A 20066-nucleotide genomic window follows, 5' to 3' on the forward strand; every position below is an offset into this window, starting at 1 on the left:
TGCTTGCAAGCTATTTCCTGAATTTGTGCTATTCCACAAAACAACCGGGAGTCACATCACATTTCTATTCAATGTTTATTTCAAGTTTGAATAGTATTTTTAATGGCACCAGTTACAAGGGTCTACTGGAGAGAAACAATATTTTATACTGACTTGTACAGAAGGTTTCCTACAGTACAAACATGGGTTCGGAATGGATCAGACTGAACAAGAACTGGATTTGGCACATGGATTTATATATATATATTCAAATACTTGTATATATAACATAATCAAACAGCAATCTTCAGTCCCAGGGTAGAACAATGAAGACTATGTAACACACCACCAGACGTGGATATGCTTATACACTTACTGATGTGTATGCATGGTCATGTGAGAGTCTGTCTATTGGGAGAAAAGGGGCAAAAAAAAAATGATAAAGATGTCTCCAGAAATGACTCAACTTTACATCAACCTCTTAGTTCCATATTCAATATCCATATACATTTGAATAGCCAATTTTGCATAAATAATACATTTTGGTCAGTTGGTAATTATTCTTTTAACCATAAAAAAATAAAAACTGTTTAAATCACATTTTAATGGCAGCAAATAATGTGAAATTTAAGCCCTCATTATGTCATCCATAGCTTTGATTGCTGAAAATTAAAAAAAAAAAAACACAGGGAGAAAACATTAACAAGAACACTTCATAGTCAGGTTCTGTCCACATTAAAATTCCACCTCAAAATTACCTTAAAACATCTTTTTCTTCAACCTTGTTCAAAAATTCACAAGTTTCCAAATGTAGAAATATTTGCTTAGAGTCCTATTAGAATTGCATTGTACAATGTGGGTGTTGCTGTTATTGAGCCCACCCCTTGTGTAAACTTAAGGCCAAATTCCACTAGATCCGTGTCCAGTAGGTCTCCAATACATCACGGCACCGGATCTGCTAGGTTTCTATTCTAGTCAATGTGTTAACTTCCACTGGATCCGCTCCGTTGCGCTCTGGCTGCGTCTCTGATCCGTCAGATCGGAACGCAACGGATCAGATACGCAAGACTTCTATCTTTGCCGGATGCCGGAGCATGACGCATCAATTCAGCACTCAGCAAATGGAGCGGGGCAGGGAGTGAGGCACCAAAACAAAATAAAAACCTGGTTAATTTTCAGAATAAAACACTCTGTGTTATCACCAGATTGTTTATAACTTAACAATGAAAACAAAAAGTCATTTTGAGCAGAGGCAGACCTGAAGTCAACAGGTCAGAGGTTTTCAGAGGACCAGAAAGACAACATGGATGAGGAGAGGAGGAGGAGAATCCTTGATTCAGTGATTGCCACTGGAAAACCTCGGTCACATGAATCCAGCTGTCCAGCGATCCTGCTCAGTGCTGCGTTCCAAAAATGCAACCGGTGGGTGTTGACGGACGAAAGTGCATGGAGCCGGACCGCAGTGGATCGGAGACGGACCGGACACGGATCTGGTGGAAATCCTGTGTTAGGTTAAAACACAAGCTTCACATCCCAGTGAACTACTTTGTACCTGCATGGCTTCACCTTTCCTGCTGTTTTTCAGGCATGGCATGGCTTTTTCTGATTTTTTAATCCATGGTTGACAGTTAAAACTCACACATCTGGCCATAACTGAAGCCATCTCCCATGAGGTAAAAGAACTGTAAATGATGTGACCATGTCACAGCAACTAAAATGTAAAATTAAAGTCAGCTTTGTCACAGGAAACATGCCTGCAAAGACAAATTAAGTCAGAAATGTCGGGATGCCAAGTGTACAGTAACAGTTCCCAACAAGTTTCCCCCCTCTTGACCTGGGAGATAAAAGGATGATGCAGTCCGTTGTAAAAGTTGTCGGAGATGTGTCTTTTGTATCCATTCCTTTATCTTTTCCACTTTGGTAGACTGCAGGTTTAGGATCCAGGCACAGGGAATAATCTGTCTCTTAAACAATGAAACAGCAAAGAAAACAGCAGAACAAACATCCACACAAGAGGTCTCTAAGAATAACCAATATTTCTTATAAAATATGAATGCAATCGTAAGTAAGTGTCTCAGTGGTCACACCATCATTAGAGTCAGCACAACAGCAATTTAGTAAGTGGTTTTTAAAGAGACATTTAAGGACGTTTGACTTGATTGTTGGATTTCCATACACAAGTTTGTAAATCACATCATTTGACTAACAACTGATTATTGCTCCTTGAATAGTGCTGCCTTTTTTCTTGTATTTCTTATTGTTGCATGTTCAGAGAGACCACTGAAGCTACATAACGCTGATAGATGTTGTATGAGAAACACCTTTGCAGACCTTTAAAAGAACTTCCTGCCAAAACTAAGCCTGAATGTATCAGTAAATAAGTTATAAATATAAAGTATGAATGTACAGAAAAACGTCTGCCCACCCGCTCTGCTCCAGCCCCTGTTAAGAAATGTGCTTCATCTTTACATCTGCTCCTTATGAGATGTATCAGAGTTTTAAAAAAAATTAACTTATTATAAATAAGCTCCTACACCACATGTATGACAGGTTTCTTGCCATCATAGCTCTAATGATAAGATATTCCCTCGAGCCTTGTGCTGCTTTCCTCCACCGCAGATAACAGCAGTTTGTTAGGGATAATGAGCTACAGGAGTGGATCCAGCCACAACGCAAAAGTGCATGCTACTCGGTGGTCAGGACTACAATTTAGCCAAAGAGCGACACACACGGATTGCACTGGAGCAAACAAGATGGTAGCACCATTGGGCTTTCAGTGGAACAGCTGCAGGTGCTGGTCTTAAGAGTGTGGCATTTAAATGAGCAGGCCAAAAAACGCAACCCTGTAGAGCCATGATGAGTGCCCTCTATTCCCATTTTGTTTACCGGATTCCAATTTAAAAGAAGCAGACGGTTAAAATAGACCTTCAGTCCTCTCTTCCTTTTTCTCTTTCGTCCTTTAAGTTCTTGCCTTTTGCAAACATTAACGAAATTGACTCCCTTCTGTCTGAACCTCAACAACTCGCACCTTGAATCATGTTTCCATTTCTACATACAGACACACTAACACTTACGCCTGCACTTAGTACAGGAGGAAGACTTGCAACACAAAAAAACAGATTTTACCCAGAATCCAGCAGCCATGACAATTATTGCTCCCTGGAGCCTTGAGGCAGAAGAGTGTAGAGCCTGACCAACAAAATCTAAAGACCAAGACTGGCTCAATAATTACAAAATCTGCAGAATATTCCCAGTGGAAAAAAATCCTATCGACATTGTAGAACCAGAAATTAACTTTTTTGGTTAAAAGTTAACCAACTGTTCTGAGCTGCCAATTATTTGTACACTCTTTTGTTGTCACTGTATTATGATTGAAAATATTCTAAATACATTTTGCTGTAAAGACACTCCATGCATTAAGAAACAAACGTTTGTTTTAGATATAGTGCCAGTAATGGTCAGGCTCATAGTCACCTCTCCAATCTCTTCAAGTAAATAAGATATGGTTAACTTCTGAATGATGACGATGTGTTTTTGGATTATTTGGTATCTGTGATGGTTGATGAAAATCTCCATGTTTGCGCAAACACTGGTGACTAATTCGCTGCTGGTGGAGTAATGAGATGCGGTCAGAGTTCAGTGGATCTGGATAAAAACCCTGTTTTTCAGTCCCCCCCTTTCCACATTTCCATAAATGCTTCTGACCTCACTTGAAACACAGCGCTAAAAAAGGTATAATTTGATCTTCAATAACAAAATAATGTTTCAGTTCTGTTAAAATATACATGAAAAACCTGATAATATATATTAGGAAACAAACTAATTTGTACAAAAAGTACATCATCATTCTTCTTCTAATAATAATTATACAGCATGATACATGAAACCAAGAGCAAGGTTGAACCAAAGCAAATTATTAACTCCTCTTACAAAGAAATGATTGAAATTCAGTGAATATATACTTGATGAAAGGGTGCAAATCAAATAAGTTGGAGAAATAAAAGAGCAACTGAACAAATTAGCACATTCAAAGGTACTTCATTAAACTGGATAATCATAAAACTATAAGAGCATTGCACATCCTTCTACACTATCTTCTATTGGTGCCAGTGTTTCATTGCTTGTCATAAATACCCTCAGACACTATAGGTCACATATCACTGTTTCTTTTTCTTAAACCCTTTTAAGATGTCAGCCAAGGCAAATTTGATCTTCAAAATGTGTTATTCCCTTCAGACCGTTCTGTTTTTCCTCATGACGCGATCTGCTGTTTCAATTTGTATGGGGGTTAATCATATACAATAACACTCTATTTTGCCTCGCATAAACATACAGCAGTGGGCCTTTCAATTCTCACATAACTCACTTTCATCTTAAATTAAATAAGTCAACTTCCTTTATTACTTTCTGTCTTTTCTTCTTCTCCTTTTCCTATGCACATACCTGTTTAAATGAAATAAATAATCAACAAAGGCAACCGTCATCTGTTGCAACAAAAAGTTTAGTTCCTATAAAGGGAACTGTTTAAAATTCTTCAGTTCTTCATTTTTTTTTTTTTTTCCCGTTACTTTGCGTTATTTGAAAAAATAAAATACCTGAACTGACTTAAAATAAAAAAAAAATGCAAAAAAAAAAAACGTCTTGTGGGTTTGTAAAAAAAAAAAGAAAGAAAAAACGAAAAAATAAGCCAAACGAGGAGGAGGTGGATTTGTTGGGTGGGTGAGGGGTTAACTCAAAGTGAAGGAGGGAGAGAGATCTTGGCCCGGTGTTACCAGGAGTGGTCCAAGCCGTATGTCAGCAGGAGGATGATAGGAGAAGCAGGGTTCATGGGTGGGACGAAGCCGCCCTTCATCACTCCGAAGTCCTAACCGTCTTCCCAGACCCCCGAACGGGCTTACGAACTCTACGACCTCACTCTCACTTGTTAATGAGCAACCCGCCCACCCAGCGGAGCTTGCAGGCAAACCACCGCCTGAGGGGACAAAAGTATTCGTAATGGAACTGCTCAAACTCGGGGGTCTGGCGGATATCACGTAAAAATGCAATGTCAAGGTCTGACTCGGTGAGGATGATGAGGAGAAGGAGCAAGACAAAGAGGAGTCCAATGGTCACAAGGAGCAAACGGAGGACACTTAAGACAAATTTATTCACCTGTTCCACCTCGCTGAGGGATGAGTCCCCTCCTGCACCATCCTGTGCAGATCTACCGTCCACATAAAAATCACCCCCTTCCCCATGTCCGGGGGTTCCTGCCTCCGACTCCTTCTCCTCCTCAATGCTGCAGGGCGCCCCGTTGACTTGACGTGACACAGCCAGCTCCATGCTGTGCTCAGCCACCGGGGTGGGCAGGACACTGTCGGAGGGGCTGTAGGCCTCATCTGAGATCACGGCGGTGCCTTCGCTGCCATCTGTGGCCTGGCTCCGGGAGCGAGGCATGAAAGACTCCCCATGGGACACTGAACGCACTGGTGTAGAGTGGGCACTGTCACGCAATGACTCCAGACCTGGTGGATTGGGTAATGAAGTAAAGGGGAAATAGAGAAGAGAAGAAAATCAAACACATGATGGATAAAAACTGGCCAAAGTATTTACAGCAAAAACAAAGTGTTGCTCTGGCTCTAAAATCTCAGAGGCCTCTTCTCCTTGTCCCATTTGTCCAACTGAAGTTTGTAACAGAACACAGACATTCAGTCTCCAACTGAGAGCAGAAATCTGATCAAGTTCTCCCCAGAGTGAAGCAGACAGAAGGGAGCTTTGTCATTATACAGATGAGCAGATGTGATGCCTAATGATCATCCCTAACGGAAGAAAACAACTTGTTCTACTTTCATTAGAAGTGTAGAACTCATTTACAACTACAGAGAGAGTTAAAACCCCTTAACAAGACACATTAGCAGAGCCTACTTATTGATAAAATAACCAATATCCCATCTATTTAATCTACTGTCAGGATCTTAACCTGAATCTATAGCAAAACACATACCAATGATAGCACCAAGGACCTCATTTTGAACATTTGGTTTCTTCTGTGTAAAAATTCAAAGACTGGGGCGATGGTGGCCTAGCGGTCTAAGCGCCCCACATTTAGAGGCTACAGTCCTCGTCGCAGGGGTCACTGGTTTCGATTCCCGGCCAGTCGACCATTTCCTGTATGTCTTCCTCCACTCTCTACTCCCCACATTTCCTGCCTCTCTTCAGCTATCCTATAAAATAAAGGCAAAAAGGCCAAAAATATAACTTAAAAAAAAAATGTAAAGACTTATTTAAGAAGCTCAATTACAAACCACCAGGCTTATTTTAAATGTGTTTCAATCTTCATTCAGGATTTAAATAGTCCATTTATACTGGCAAAGAAAGCTTACTCTTTGAAAGCAAAATTATACCAAGAGACATTGAAATAAATCTTTAAAGGTACAGTGTGTAGTAATGAGAATATGTATTGATACTAAGCGGTAAATTTCTAGATTGAAACCCTCCCTAGTTAACAGTCCTGATGGCAACAGTGGCCTTTGAGGACAAGAAGCTGCTTTAATGTAAATGTAATCCTCTTAGTGTCAATTTTTTACGATCCAAAACTCCTATCAATGCAAATGTTTTTGTGGACAACAATCTCTCTCTCCTTCTTCTCTGCTTTCCCACCCACTAAATATAAAAACGCTATTTGTTTGTCTACTCTGTTCTACTGTAGAAACATGGTGGCCTTGACGAAAGGGGTGTTAATGTAAAATTCTCATGCTAAGTTAACAAAAACAAATCATTTTTTACATTCAGTACATAAGTACACAGAGAGAGAGAGTAGATCAAACATAAATGCCTGTATATACATTTTAATATTTAAAGTGTTTGCTGTGTGTTTTTGTTGATTGTTACTGTTCTGTTTTTTTGTTTTTAACTCTGTACAGCTCTTTGAATTGCTCTTTGTATGAATGGTGCTTTATAAATAAACTTGCCTTGGCTTGCCTATATTAATATATTCATACTTCTGAATATTATATTTCATTTGTACCGGGTCTGGTCAGCTACATGCTAACAAATACTAAACACTGCATCTTTAAGCTTTTGTTTTTAGAGCCAGTGCACGTCAAAGTCTATTTGTAGTTTATGTTAGGTTCCTTGTCTTAGTTCATAACCAAATAAGTATATATGCAGACTTGAGAAAATCTGATATATATATATATATATATTTTAAAGTTATATTTTTGGGCTTTTTGCCTTTATTCCATAGGACAGCTGAAGAGAGACAGGGAATGTGGCCTAGAACGTGGAGTAAAGAGCGGGGGAAGACATGCAGGAAATGGTCGCGGATGGGAATCGAACCCTGCGACGAGGACTATAGCTTCAGTATGTGGGGCGCTTAGACCGCGAGGCCACCAGCGCTACCTGAAATATATATATTTTTTCATGAATTTATTCAAAGATGTGGAATGACATGCATAGTACTGAAACCAGGCCGTCTTTAAAGGCTATAGCCTCTGTACATTTGGCATGCAATTTAACAGCTAAGCATAACCAGTACCCCAAAAATCAGTGCAGGCATGAATAACAGTATTTCTAGAAGATTAAAAAACAGAATTTCATATTTCATTGAGTATGATGCAAAATTCACACAGAGGTGTTACCCTCCTGCAAAACAGCAATAATAAATGACTTGCAACATAAAATATAATATTCTTCTTATGCCGCAGTCTGAATATTAAAAGGAGTACAATTCTTTTATGTAGCAGCCGGGGTGGTGACATCATGGTTAAATCTGCCACAGTTGAAAGTTCGAATCTATCTTCTCAATTCAAAAATGCAGAAGATTCAAGGCATTGCAAATGTTTTATTTACTGTTACTCAAGAACTGTACAGTAAAGCAGGAGAGTCTCCTGCTGCTTTGTACATGTGAGATGAGCTGTGGTTGAGCCCTTTGCTGACCACATCACATTCTCTAGAGGGTCAAAGCAGCAACATAACACCTTCACTATAAAGAGAAGGGATTAAAATTCAGCTTTTGATGACGAAGCAAATCATGAAAAGGACTGTTTTTTTAAATGCTGGGAAAGTAAGAAGGATTATGTCTCTGCTGACATGAATCCCCTATCAGGGCAAAGGAAGGAAACACAGAGGCTGGTTGAGTGTCAGCAGCCATCTTTACTCTGTTTTGATCTGCCAAGGCCTCTTTTATGTTATGCTTGCAATATGGCAGCCAGCAGAGAGGCATTACATTTATATTTGGATTATGGTAACCAGTATATTGCTGTCCTGATACTAATACCTGTTTACTTTCTGCCTGTTGTTGTTGTTGTTTGTGTGTCTTGTTGTAGCCAAATAAGCATTCATCAAACTAAGAAAAATTAAGCGTATATAAAAAATGTAAGTATGTTTGCACAAGTTTTTAAATTAAACACGACATATTGACTTTAATGAGACAAATAGTTAGATGCTGCTGCCTTCTAAAAAAAGATACTGAAAACTAAATCAACAAAAGCCCAAAGAAGACAAATCAAGATGCATTACTGATACCACCAAGAGACAGACAACCACAGGAGTGGGGTCCCTTCCTCCCTGCCAAACCTAACGTGACTGATCCAAAATAGATGAAGCCACAACCATCACCATGTAAAGCACGAGCCTGGCTGTGTCTTTGAGATTACCTGCAGGGGTGCTGGACTGAAGGCAAGGCAGCGGAGTGCCAGGAAGAGGGGTGCCACTGGCGGACTCCTCCTGCCCAGTCAGGGCTGGGTACAGGGGCAGGACCCCCAGGGCCTTGCCCAGCATACGAGGCCCCAAGCTTAGCACGCGAACCTTCACATCCCGGTAGCAGTGGTTGATCATACGCAGGTGAACATTCACCCGGGTGGTGATACGGATCAGACACTTCACCATGGTTGTAGCATGCACGCGCTTAACCCGTTATTATGGTCCCTGTCCCGGAGTCCAGGCCACAGTCTTGCTGTGTGTGTGTTAGGCCAAAGGGCTCTGCCTTCGCTGCAGTTTGCAGGGGAGGAGTGAGTGAGGTAAAACCGTGATGCTCTACAATCGCCAGCACTGGCTGAGCATGGTTTAGCCCCACCCAGACCACAGACATACATGGAGTAGAAGACCCAGGCTATTTTCAGCCAGGGTATTAATACCACTGTAAGACACACAGTCAGCACACAACGGGGGGAAGCTGTAACTCTCTTGAACTCCCACTAAAAGATCCTTAAAGTACTCTTGCTTTTGACCTCCATTTATCACAGTGTACAAAGAGTTAGACTTTGTTTTTGAAAGGCAGTGCCAGAGGGTATCACTGCTGTTTAAACTCAGAGCCATGCAGGGCAGTACACCTGCTGTGTCTGTCTTAGAACAGGGGAAGTGAGGCCACCTGTTCTAGAGAAAGACCATGCAGGTGGGCTGAATAAGTGACTTTAGCTGCCACCGCATTGCAAAAACTAAACCACTTTCACTAAAGTACATGAACACAACCCTGACACCCTGCGTCAAAGTGGAGCAGGCTGACTGACGCACACACCTGCGGCACGGCTCACCAGCCCTGTAGTCATGAACTGGGCCAAATGGCTCTAATTACAACATGTATATGTATGTGTGAGTGTCTGTACAGAAGTGGCTTAAAGTACTTGCATGCAGGAACAGTGGCTCGTTAGTACACTTAATTATTGTGCTAACCAGTTAAGAAGGGACACCATGTTTTGTAACAAGATGAGTTTGCCACCAGCACTTCTATAACCAGCTGGGAATCTGTTGCTTGCTTACGCCCAGTGAGGCATTGCGGTGCAGTCCAGTCCTTACCTTCCATAATTGATATGTGCACTGCTCGTCGACGCGTGCGTGGTACGCTGCTGAGGCGAGGCCCGTGTGTGATGGATGGACAACTTCTGCTAGGCACAAGGCCAGCCCTGCAGAGACAAACACATGACACAAAAGCACAAACATGAATGCACAGAGAGTCAGCTGTGACTGGAGCTAACTCAAACAAGTAGCCAGAAGGTTGATGCTGATAATAAAAATCTACAGTAGCTTGGTGCCCAAGAAAATGGAGTAAAATTAAAGAAAAATGATTGATAACATTCTGACGTGTCCTGAGTTTACAACTCTACCTGTGTATTTCTGGTGGTTCGCGTTTGATTTTGGCACTCTGCTCCATCACCTCTTTTGCCACTCGTCCACTGTTGTAAAGCACAGAGACGATGCTCAGGATGAGTTTCACATACACTCACACTCTCTCACACACACACTCAACTCACACACACACACACACACACACACACACACACACACGCGCACGCACACACACACACGCACAAAACCAGGCACACTAGTGTCATCCAATGCCATCAGTGCAGTGGATGAATGCAGCTCAGAAGCATCATGATTGAATTTACTCGATGAATTCAGCTTTGTGTAACTGAATTACAACCAGTCAGACAAGTGCACACACAGACATGCTGGTAAAAATATCAAAACAATGATCATGGTTTTCCCTCCAACATAAAGCTCATATTCTATGCTTGCCATACAATTACAGTCTCTATGAATGTCATCATAGATTTTTCATTTAAATTACATCCTACTCATGTTGCAGTTACTGAATATCGCATTTTGCTGCAGAAAAGGTATGGATGATCCAAATGAAAATGTACCTCCTTATAACTCTCACTGGTATATTGCTATGTGGACAGTTTTGGTTTTTCAGATTTCTATGTGTTGTGACGACTCCAACAAGGACCTTTCCTTTTCTGCAAAGTTTTTAGGATTACAATTTGACACAGTAAGATTTGTAAAAGATAGAGATAATGTGAAATGCATCAATAATGAAATCTCAGAAATAGATAAAACTAGAGAAATTAAATCTTCAATGGTTAAAAATATTGATAAGCTAGATAACAGAAACTAACTTTAAATAATCTTTCCTACTTATAATTTGGTTTAGCTGATTCTTTAATAATCATATGAGTTGATAGCGCCTCATTTGATATTCCTTCTTCTGTGCTCTCTATCTTGTGATGTATAACTGTTATCTGCTTGGCTAAAGCAAGCTGATGTTACAGCGATTAAAGGCCAGGAGGTCATGTCCTCTGGGAGCATCTCTCTCCAGCCTGAGCTGTGGTGTTTCTCTGTACTGCCCCCCCCTCCTTCCTGTCATCAGTCATAACGTCTTAGTGAGTACTCTACCTGTAACGGAAACGGCTGCCCTTGAAGAACAGGTTGCTGCTGGACACGGTGCGAACCTGACTTGACTTCTCAAGCCTGATGAGACAAGGGGAAAAATTCAATCAATTGCAAGAATATGCTTATAATGCAAAGCATGCATGTTTTCAATCTGTGTGCCCTGAACCTTATATCAAAGCAGAACTACCATGTTATTGAATTATGCATGTTCTCTTCATGACCTATAGGCAGCGCATCATTGACATGGCTCGTATTAATGTTTAATGTTCCATTTTTCTTTCCAGGGATGCATGTGCTTCTTGGAAAGTCGTCTGTATCACACATCTGTTTGCCTTTTGCTTCCGTAGATCCCTTTTGCAGTAAAATCTTTATAAGCAGCAGGCTGATAAAATATTATCTGCCCCTTAGAAGGGGTCACACAAAGGTCACATCATATTAGCTCCATCAATGATCCTGATAAGCTCCCCATGCCCCCTTCCATCTGGTAACCTCCACACACCCTTCATCGCCTGAATGATCAGCTCTAGTCATTACATCACCCCTGAGCCTCTGAGCTCACACGGTGCTTTTTTTCTAAATCACCTTTCTGAGGTAGAGAGAGCAAAGGGGACCCACTCCTTTTTTATGGTGGGGACAGGGGACCTATATCTCAGAAGGAAAGCGCGATGCAGTGCCTGCAGTCTCGTGCCAGCATGCTCTCAGTCACTAAAGGTCAGAAGCAACTCACACCTTGTTTTCCCACTGACAAACAACCCAGAGGGAAGGGCTTTTAAGGACACTGAGGTACTGTACTGTGACAGTAACCTTCCTGAGAGCACTCAGGGGTGCAGAGGGGAGAACTAAATCATGACAATTTGACAGGAGAACATTGGCTGAGGGAAGAAATTTGTAGACTCACTTATAGAAGGCTTGGTTCTCCACTCCACACTTCCAAAGATGCTTGCATGCCTCGGGTGTGGGTGCAAAGTACGTCAAGATGATCTTCATGTCCTGCACATTGAAAATGAGAGGACGTGAAGGAAAATAAAACAAACTGAGGTAGAAACTGCTACCCCCTAATTTGAATCACATGTCCAGCATTTGGTTCTCTCACCTCTCTCTGATTTGCATATACGTGGAAAGTCTTGGCTTCAAACTTCAGTTTGGTCACGTCATTCCTGTCCGAGACAGAGAGCACAACCGTTACACACTTAAACAGCAAGCAGAAACAGAAAGCCACAGCCTGTTTAAATATTCATGACAAACACTTTGTGATCACATAAACAGCCACGGAGAGCTATGTTTGCCTGACAAAACAAATAACTGATATTATTCCCAGCAGACAGGGAATGGAGAACCTGAGCACTGCTGAAGGCAAACAAGCAAAGCCTGAGTAAATACTACAAACAATAATTCTGCCTTGTTTAAAAGCAGACACATGTCAAATAAAAACCCACCATGTTTACTATTTCAAGTCATTAATAAAGCATCTTACTGAATTCAAATCAGTAGGCGTCTAACACAAGTATAGGCTATGAGTATCAAGCTGCAGGCCTTGTGTTATATCTAGTTGGTTTAATTAGCCATCTGTGCTCATGTTAGCTGCCGGCTCTTGTCACAGGTAGAAGCAGATGGATGAGTTCTGTTGACAACCAGTTGTACAGTGCATGCTGTTTCCAGTGGAACAGTGTGCATATAGAGAGCCAAATGAGGTAAATCTAAGGCCTGCAGTGCAGTCTTGGTCTATTTGCTCCAGTGAGTACTGGAGGGATGTGCTGTCTTTGGCTCACAGAGGAGAATCTTGCACATTTGGCTCACCATTTGAGAAAATGAACTCTCTTGTTTCCCTGAAGCACCACAAAACCAAATGGTGTGAAGGCGAGGAAAGCTGGGTTCCCAGACACATCCTGGAAGAATTACAAAATATAACTTATAAGAAAACATTTAAAGGTAAATGAACCAAATACCACACATCTGCCGCATGTACTGTACATCGTATTACAATGTGTTCAAGTTTAATAGGACTTTTCTTTTACATCTAAAAATAGTACAGAAGGAGAACCTTGCATGGATGCGGATCAACACCATATGTTTCCAGCATCTGGGCTTTCTGTAGGAAATTTCGCTCCGATGTTTCAGGTGTCTGTCCACTGAGGGGAGGCAATAACACACAGAGCATCTGCGTCAGTACAGCACTCACAAAAAAAATGCGACAAACTCTAAAAAGACCAAATACTTTAGAGGACAGGATCATTCTCACTTAAGTTTCACAGAAAGAAGTTGATCTAAAACAACATTTATATAAGATCAGATGGGGCAACACATATGCAATATTAAATATTTATTATTTATGCAGCTCCGATTCTGTTACATAAGGCCTGACAATGTTGAAGTTATTATTGTGAGGTACTGTGATTACTCAAAGGTGCAGAAAGCAGAAACCACTAGTGGGCAGCAGAGTCTCATGCTTTTTGTCAAGCTGCTCTAACAGCGTTGTAATTGGACTTCTAGCTGTAATTTGTCTCTATGTGTATCATTAAAAATGCTTTTTGTTTTGTGTCAGCTCAACTTGTTCAAACCTGTATTAACTTGTTAACAACCACCACCATGTGTTTGTTTATCTTAAAGTGCATGAGTGTGTATGTATGTGTGAATGGACCTGCTCTATTTGCTCACTTTAATCATTTGCTCATAATCTTCTTCTCCTCCATCTGAATTGGTCACTATTAAACCCGTTAAAATAACTGTAATCAAGGGCAATACAGAGAGCTTTCCTCTGCCATCTGCTAAAATAGGGGACTGTAATTTCTCTGGCTTTCCCAATACAGAAAAGCGATGCCTCATTATTGTAGTCAATTACATAAATGTCAGAGAAAGTCTGGTGTTTGATCAGCATGTATGAGCGTAGCATCTACAGGTATGTGGGGGGAAAACTGAAGAGTGATGGTCAGTTTGATTTCTTCACTCTTACATCAGCTCTGTCTTGTGTAAATCTGCAATCCTGCGCTCCAGCTTCTCCGAATGTTTGGGGAAGAACTGGAATTTAGAGCTGTAACCTTCAGGATGCTTCCCAGGGTCATAGTTCCCAATCTCCGCTGGAGGAAGAATCATAAAAAAACAAAACTTAAATGTTAAAGAAATGCACAAATCTTCAAAGCAAATACATGTTAAGATGATGTCTACAGATTCTAGCAGAGTGGTGCTTTCGTTAGTGTAGACTAGCAGAACATGCCCAGGACTATTTCTGTTCCTTCATGCCACACTGCACTTCCTCAGATGACCCTGATGCTGATTTCTATCTGCAAGAAGGAGCTGACCAGGCAGCCCATCTTTAATTCATCAGCCCCTCCTCCTAAGACCTGCCTCTCCTCAAAGAGAGCTATCTGTGACGCTAGGTGTGCCAGCATACCTGAAGTGTTGTTGTGTTTGTTTACCTCTGTGTTTGTGAGTGTGTGTACGTGGTGGAAGGATGATTAGATGGCAGATAACCACATCAAAGACTTGATAAATTAGCATTAGCATTGTCTGTTAATGGAGTGGTCAAGTCACTGAGTTAATTATCATATGAACAAACTGTAATCTTTGCACACATTTTGGGGTCTATATCAGTATGAATAATCACATCATCTTCATCTTCAACAATCTTATGTGTGAATAACAAGAACAAACACACAAGATATTTTCTTTCCAGAACATTATAACGTACATTCTCACTTAATTCAGCCTATTTCTGCATTAAATCAATTTGCATGGTGGCATTATTTATCAGATTGCGAATTACAGGACACGGTTAGACAGAGGTCATGACCAGAGTGCGAAGTAGAGTGGTGTAAGTCATTTCCATCTGTCACCTCCTATTACCTTGAAGGATGTGGGCTGCCAGCATGGCTGCATCTGAGGTTTTGCACAGTAGCCGACCATGGTAGAGGTCTCTCTTGATTTGCAGGAAGACAAGATATCTACAAAGGAAAGGGCAAAAATCACAGACAGAATGACAGGCCTGCTCGTAAGAATACTGATTATATTTTCAAGAACCCCAAACCACTCGTCCTGTTAGATTTTTCAGTGAAAACACAGAAGGAATAAAACAAGCAAGAGAAGTGAAACAACAAACCTGATAAACCTCAAAGGCTGTGCAGTTCTCGTTCCCTATGGGTGCTTTGAATATTTCTTTTTGATTTTAATGAAATGAGGGTTTTGTATGGGGGAAAGGAGCATAGGAAGGCCCTGAGGGAAAAGCTGCTACTGACACTCTGTTTTTCTTAAAGCCTCCAGCCTAGTTTCAGTCTCCTCCAACCAATCAGCTCCCAAAGCAGGATATTTCTCTGAGACAACAATCAGAAGCAAAAACCTTAAACAGTGATGATTGCAACGATCATGATGATCATCATTGTTGTTAGAATTAGTGAAGGTGGTGGGGACAACATATTCATTGAGATGGTTTGTTTACGAATCCCCAAACCCTGATCAGGTAAGACATTTATCTCACTGCTTTTTACAAACAGCCAAGCAGACTTGCTTCTCTCTATGTGGGCCATTTCCACACGAGCTACAAACGCCTTCTGTGTGGAGGCATGCATTAAAAAGCTGCTCACTTCTCCAATGTTTCTCATGCTGACACATGTTCAACAGATCAGTTGAAAAAATGATTTGTCATCAAGAATGAACAACTACTTAGTAATTGTGGTCTGATACAGTATTTACAGCAGATGCTGAATTAGCTCCTAAATATACATTTTATTTATTATTATTATTATTACTATTATTATTATTATTATTATTATTATTATTATCATTATTATTATTATTATTTAACTGTTGTTTTTACAATTATTATTATTTATTATAATTATGTTTTATTTCTATATTTTTTTCTTTTGTAGATCCAGCAGCAACATCACGTTTAAAAAAAAAGACAACAAAAACCTGCACTTCCTGTCAGGTAAACCAATCTCGAAAGACCCCCTATGTTAATGTGACAATTTCAAAGCAGAAACCAACATGTTTACAGCCTGGTAAAAAGTTAACTTAGGTATCTGTGGTTCATTTTCCTAAACACAATAACTTCAATAGGGCAGTGAACTAAAAAAAAATAGAATCTCATCTGCTTTAATTACACTGATGACTAACCAAGATTTATGGTAAATAAATGCGATGGTCGCTGTAGCTGACAAGTCTCCATCGTTTTGACTGATTACTCCCTACATACAGCGTTTTGTAGAAGATGTGAGTTAATCTTCTTTATCTTAAATCAATATATCTGTTGTGAAGGACTATTCTTTCAAAAAGCATCCATACATTTTTAGTAGTGCCTGTGCTTTCTGTGCCTTCCACATTTTTCCTACAGCATTGATGTGTTGCACAATATGACAAGAGGGAGCCTTGTGTGTGATTGATTATTTGTCCTCTCTCTACCCCCCCTCGTTCCCTCTGTGGTCTGCCCTCTCAACTCTCATCATCATGCATCACTCTCTCCCCTCCTCGCCCCTCACACCCCAAGCCTTCATTCGCCCTCTTTACCTCCCCACTCTATCAGAACCTTTTGCCCCCCCATTTCTTCTATGGTTATACATTAATGAAATACACCGTGCAGGACATGTGGTGCACATTTTAACTCATTACACCTCAGAGAGTGAGACAGAGATAATAGCCTATATAACTCATTGGTAGCAATAAATGTATGAGTAGACTGGACATGTACTCATACAATATAACAGCTCTCTGAATAATGTGGCTGCAGTGTGAACTCAACATTGCTCACTCTTAGATCTAGCTGGTCACTCTCACTTTTCTGCAAAATAATAACCAACATGTATTTTAATATTCATTTTAAGTATTATTGCAGGGCCCCATTTAAGAAGAATAACCTTTTTTTATTTGCTCTTATGCACAAGTCTTGCATGATGTTGCCTTTAGTGAATTATCTTTTTTAGACTATGCTATGAGGGAAGGCTTTTACATGTTTCTCTGCTTCACAACTCCTCCTGTGAACTGCACACAGTGTGTAATATTTATCATAATGTTTTTAGACAGTAGTCAGGCATTTAAATTATGAAGGCCCATAAATAATGTTTCAGACAGAGACATGTTTGCTCTGTCTGAAAATGTGGGAGCATTGTCTGTACGTGAGGATAATCTTAAAAATATATAAAAACAGAAAACAAGCAGAGGCGCTATTCACAGGTCAAGAGTTTTCTTCCTTTGTGAACAGTCAAAAAGGTAAACTGTAGATTTTAAGTAGAAACAAATGAAGAGTCTGGATTAACTCATCTGAAGTGGAAGAAACATCAGGAGGTCTTACCTTGTGATTTCCTCCTTGAGAATAGCAGGCTCGGGAGGGTAGAACTTGACTCTCAGACACATGGTGAATGGAGGCTGAGCTGCATAAACAGGAAACAATTAAGAAATGGACAGGCAGCCTTATATTATAAGAGATCAAACAATCAACAGAAGATTAAGGAGGACATCAGAACTGTAGATTTATCCCTAAGAATTAGGAGATTAAGTGTCTGGAGTATATCTATTCGTTCTTTTTGTGTGTTCTTCATGAACCACTGTAGTTAACTCCCATGTGCTGTACTGTGTCTATAATCATAGATTAATGAGAACCATACTTAATGGAGCCATCAAAACGTAAACAAGCCCCAAGTGAACTCTTTGCTGGTTAATAGTAAAACTAGAAATTTTTATTTACAATAACGAGACAAGCAGGAAGGTTGCAGAGATTATGAATATTCCAAATGTTGCAAATTAAACATTTTTATGACTGTTTACTGTAAACAAAGCAGTAAAACAGTGCAACAGACTCAATCAAAAGTCAAAGTCCTGCATTTAAACATTGTTTAAAAAGTGCAGAGGGTAAAACAGCAAAAGGTTTTTCAATGAAGTACCAAATTTACATGGCGCCTGTTGGTGTTGTATAATGATGTTGTCTATTACATTGGAAGATCATAAACAGCAATTGAAATTGCAGTTGAACCAAGAGATGCTAATTCTAGCTTCCTCTTATACAATGGAGGTTAATCAGTCTATCAGTAACAAGGCTTCCTGTTCAACAACTTTAGCTGAGCTTTGTGTGTAAAATACTATTGTAGCAAGTATGTGATATGAACAGAAGTACAAAGCAGAGCTCAATTAGTGGAAGTATAAAATGTTCTTCATATTTGTTATTAAATGAGCTTCATTTCACTGGCATCCTGAGATGCAGTGACAAGAAAACATTTGGTGTTTAAATTGTGCAAATGCCTGAAACTATAAACTACTAAGAAGTGTTCATGCTATTTTTATGTTGTTAGATCAATCACACATTGTCTGATTTGAAAAAAAAAAAACTAACTGCAAATTAAACTACTAATTAACTTCAGAGCAGACCTTGAGCTGAGGAAACAGAAAATCAAAGTACTTACATTTCATTTGCTTTGCTATGGATTTTGTGAATTCCAACCAGTGCTGCAGTAGAAGGGGGAAACAGATGATTTACATGAATATATATTCAAAGTAACCTGTAATCACTGAGCTGACACTGCCAGTAGAAGTTGCTAGTTTTTACTACTGAGGGTTTTCTGTAAGGGCGTTTGCAGTCCTTGCCCCGCAGTCTATACAATATGCAAAACTTGTATCCAGCAAAACTAATTCATTGAGTTTCAACACAAAAGGCCCCTTGAGATACTGTTAAAGCAGGCTGTTGGGACAACACGTTTTGACCTGATCAGTGAGCTCCTGCTGACGGGGATATAATGCAGACACTGTGTGGCAACAGCCAGATTCAGATTCCTCATTCCCAGTGGAAGCATTTTCTTTCTTTCCATCTTTCTCCCTTCCCAACAACTCGACCCACCCACAGCAACAACCACCAACATTATTCCTGAGTGACAGCATAGGAAATGCAGCATCAGCAGGTCTTGGCTCTTATCTGCAGGACTACAACATGATCTGTGAACATGTGAATACTTCATGAATCAAGCAGTGCTACAACATGCCTCCCTTCAGAAGAGCCTGATGGTACAAACGACAGTCTGAAAGGAAGCCCTAAATAAGAGAAACTGAAGAACACAACTTTTCACTCTGGACGACAGAATCCTACTCTCATCCTACTCAATTGAATCTGTTCAATCTGTTGGAGTGTAGCCACACCTCTGTTTATTGTCTTTTGGATGGACACAAAGCAGCACAGTCATGTGTATATGACAATAATAGCTCTAAGCCCTCTAACTATAGAATCTTTTCTTTTTGCTGAGGCTTATTAGGGAAGACATTAATGCCATTCTCATGTCTGTGTGGTAAATAAAGAGCTAAAGCCAGGAAGTGCTTAGCTTAGGTCAGGGGTGTCCAAACTTTTTTTCAAAGAGGGCCCCATTTGATGTTGTCAGAACACCTCAGGGCCAGTGGCTCCTATTGGGACTTACGAATCATAAAAGTAATATTTGAAATATGTATTTAATAATTATTTTAATTTTTTGTCAATAAAACAGTAACTAGGTAGTCCTCAGTTCTCCGCAACCCACATAAACATTAGCAGACTTTATCTTCTTCCAGAGGAAAATGTTTTTCATTCGGGTCAGGCAATGTGGGAAAAATATTGTCTCATTATTTTCCTATGGCAGGATCACAATCTGGATTTCATCACACTTCTTTTTCAAGTTGTTTTCAAGACTACATTTTTAGAACAAAATAATTATTTTCCTGAGTTCTGGACAATTTTTATGCACCAAATTTAGCCTTTTCCATACAATTTCATAATTTTGATCTTGTCTTGTGTCCTCTTTTGTGTCTTCTGAACTTTTAGTGTTCATCAAGAACATTTTCACATCGTGATAAAACATTAATTTGAAAATCTGTCAACTTTAAGAGTTCTTGTGCTTCTTCTTTATTGCCGTCTTGCAGAATTCCCAGAGCTTTGGCTTTATAATAGAAGTAGTCCATATGAAGCTTTTTGAGACGTTTCTGGATTGACT

At 40.0% G+C, this 20066-nt stretch overlaps 1 protein-coding gene across 1 annotated transcript in view; it reads right to left on the reverse strand.

Moving 5' to 3' along the window:
• Nucleotides 1–56: 56 nt before the first annotated feature.
• The window catches only part of LOC117813881 (FERM domain-containing protein 5), a 74869-nt gene continuing 54859 nt past the window's right edge, over nucleotides 57–20066 (reverse strand). The window contains exons 3-14 of the mRNA XM_034684931.1: nucleotides 18519–18561; nucleotides 17414–17492; nucleotides 14974–15071; nucleotides 14084–14207; nucleotides 13175–13262; nucleotides 12931–13019; nucleotides 12227–12290; nucleotides 12032–12123; nucleotides 11137–11211; nucleotides 10062–10130; nucleotides 9754–9860; nucleotides 57–5483 (exon numbers count right to left, since the gene is read on the reverse strand). Of these exons, the coding sequence (XP_034540822.1) occupies nucleotides 4897–5483; nucleotides 9754–9860; nucleotides 10062–10130; nucleotides 11137–11211; nucleotides 12032–12123; nucleotides 12227–12290; nucleotides 12931–13019; nucleotides 13175–13262; nucleotides 14084–14207; nucleotides 14974–15071; nucleotides 17414–17492; nucleotides 18519–18561 (1515 nt within the window). The 3' untranslated portion in view covers nucleotides 57–4896. The remainder of the gene's footprint in view (nucleotides 5484–9753; nucleotides 9861–10061; nucleotides 10131–11136; nucleotides 11212–12031; nucleotides 12124–12226; nucleotides 12291–12930; nucleotides 13020–13174; nucleotides 13263–14083; nucleotides 14208–14973; nucleotides 15072–17413; nucleotides 17493–18518; nucleotides 18562–20066) is intronic.

Source organism: Notolabrus celidotus, chromosome 6 (assembly GCF_009762535.1).
Source record: "Notolabrus celidotus isolate fNotCel1 chromosome 6, fNotCel1.pri, whole genome shotgun sequence".
In the NCBI taxonomy this organism is placed as follows: domain Eukaryota; kingdom Metazoa; phylum Chordata; class Actinopteri; order Labriformes; family Labridae; genus Notolabrus; species Notolabrus celidotus.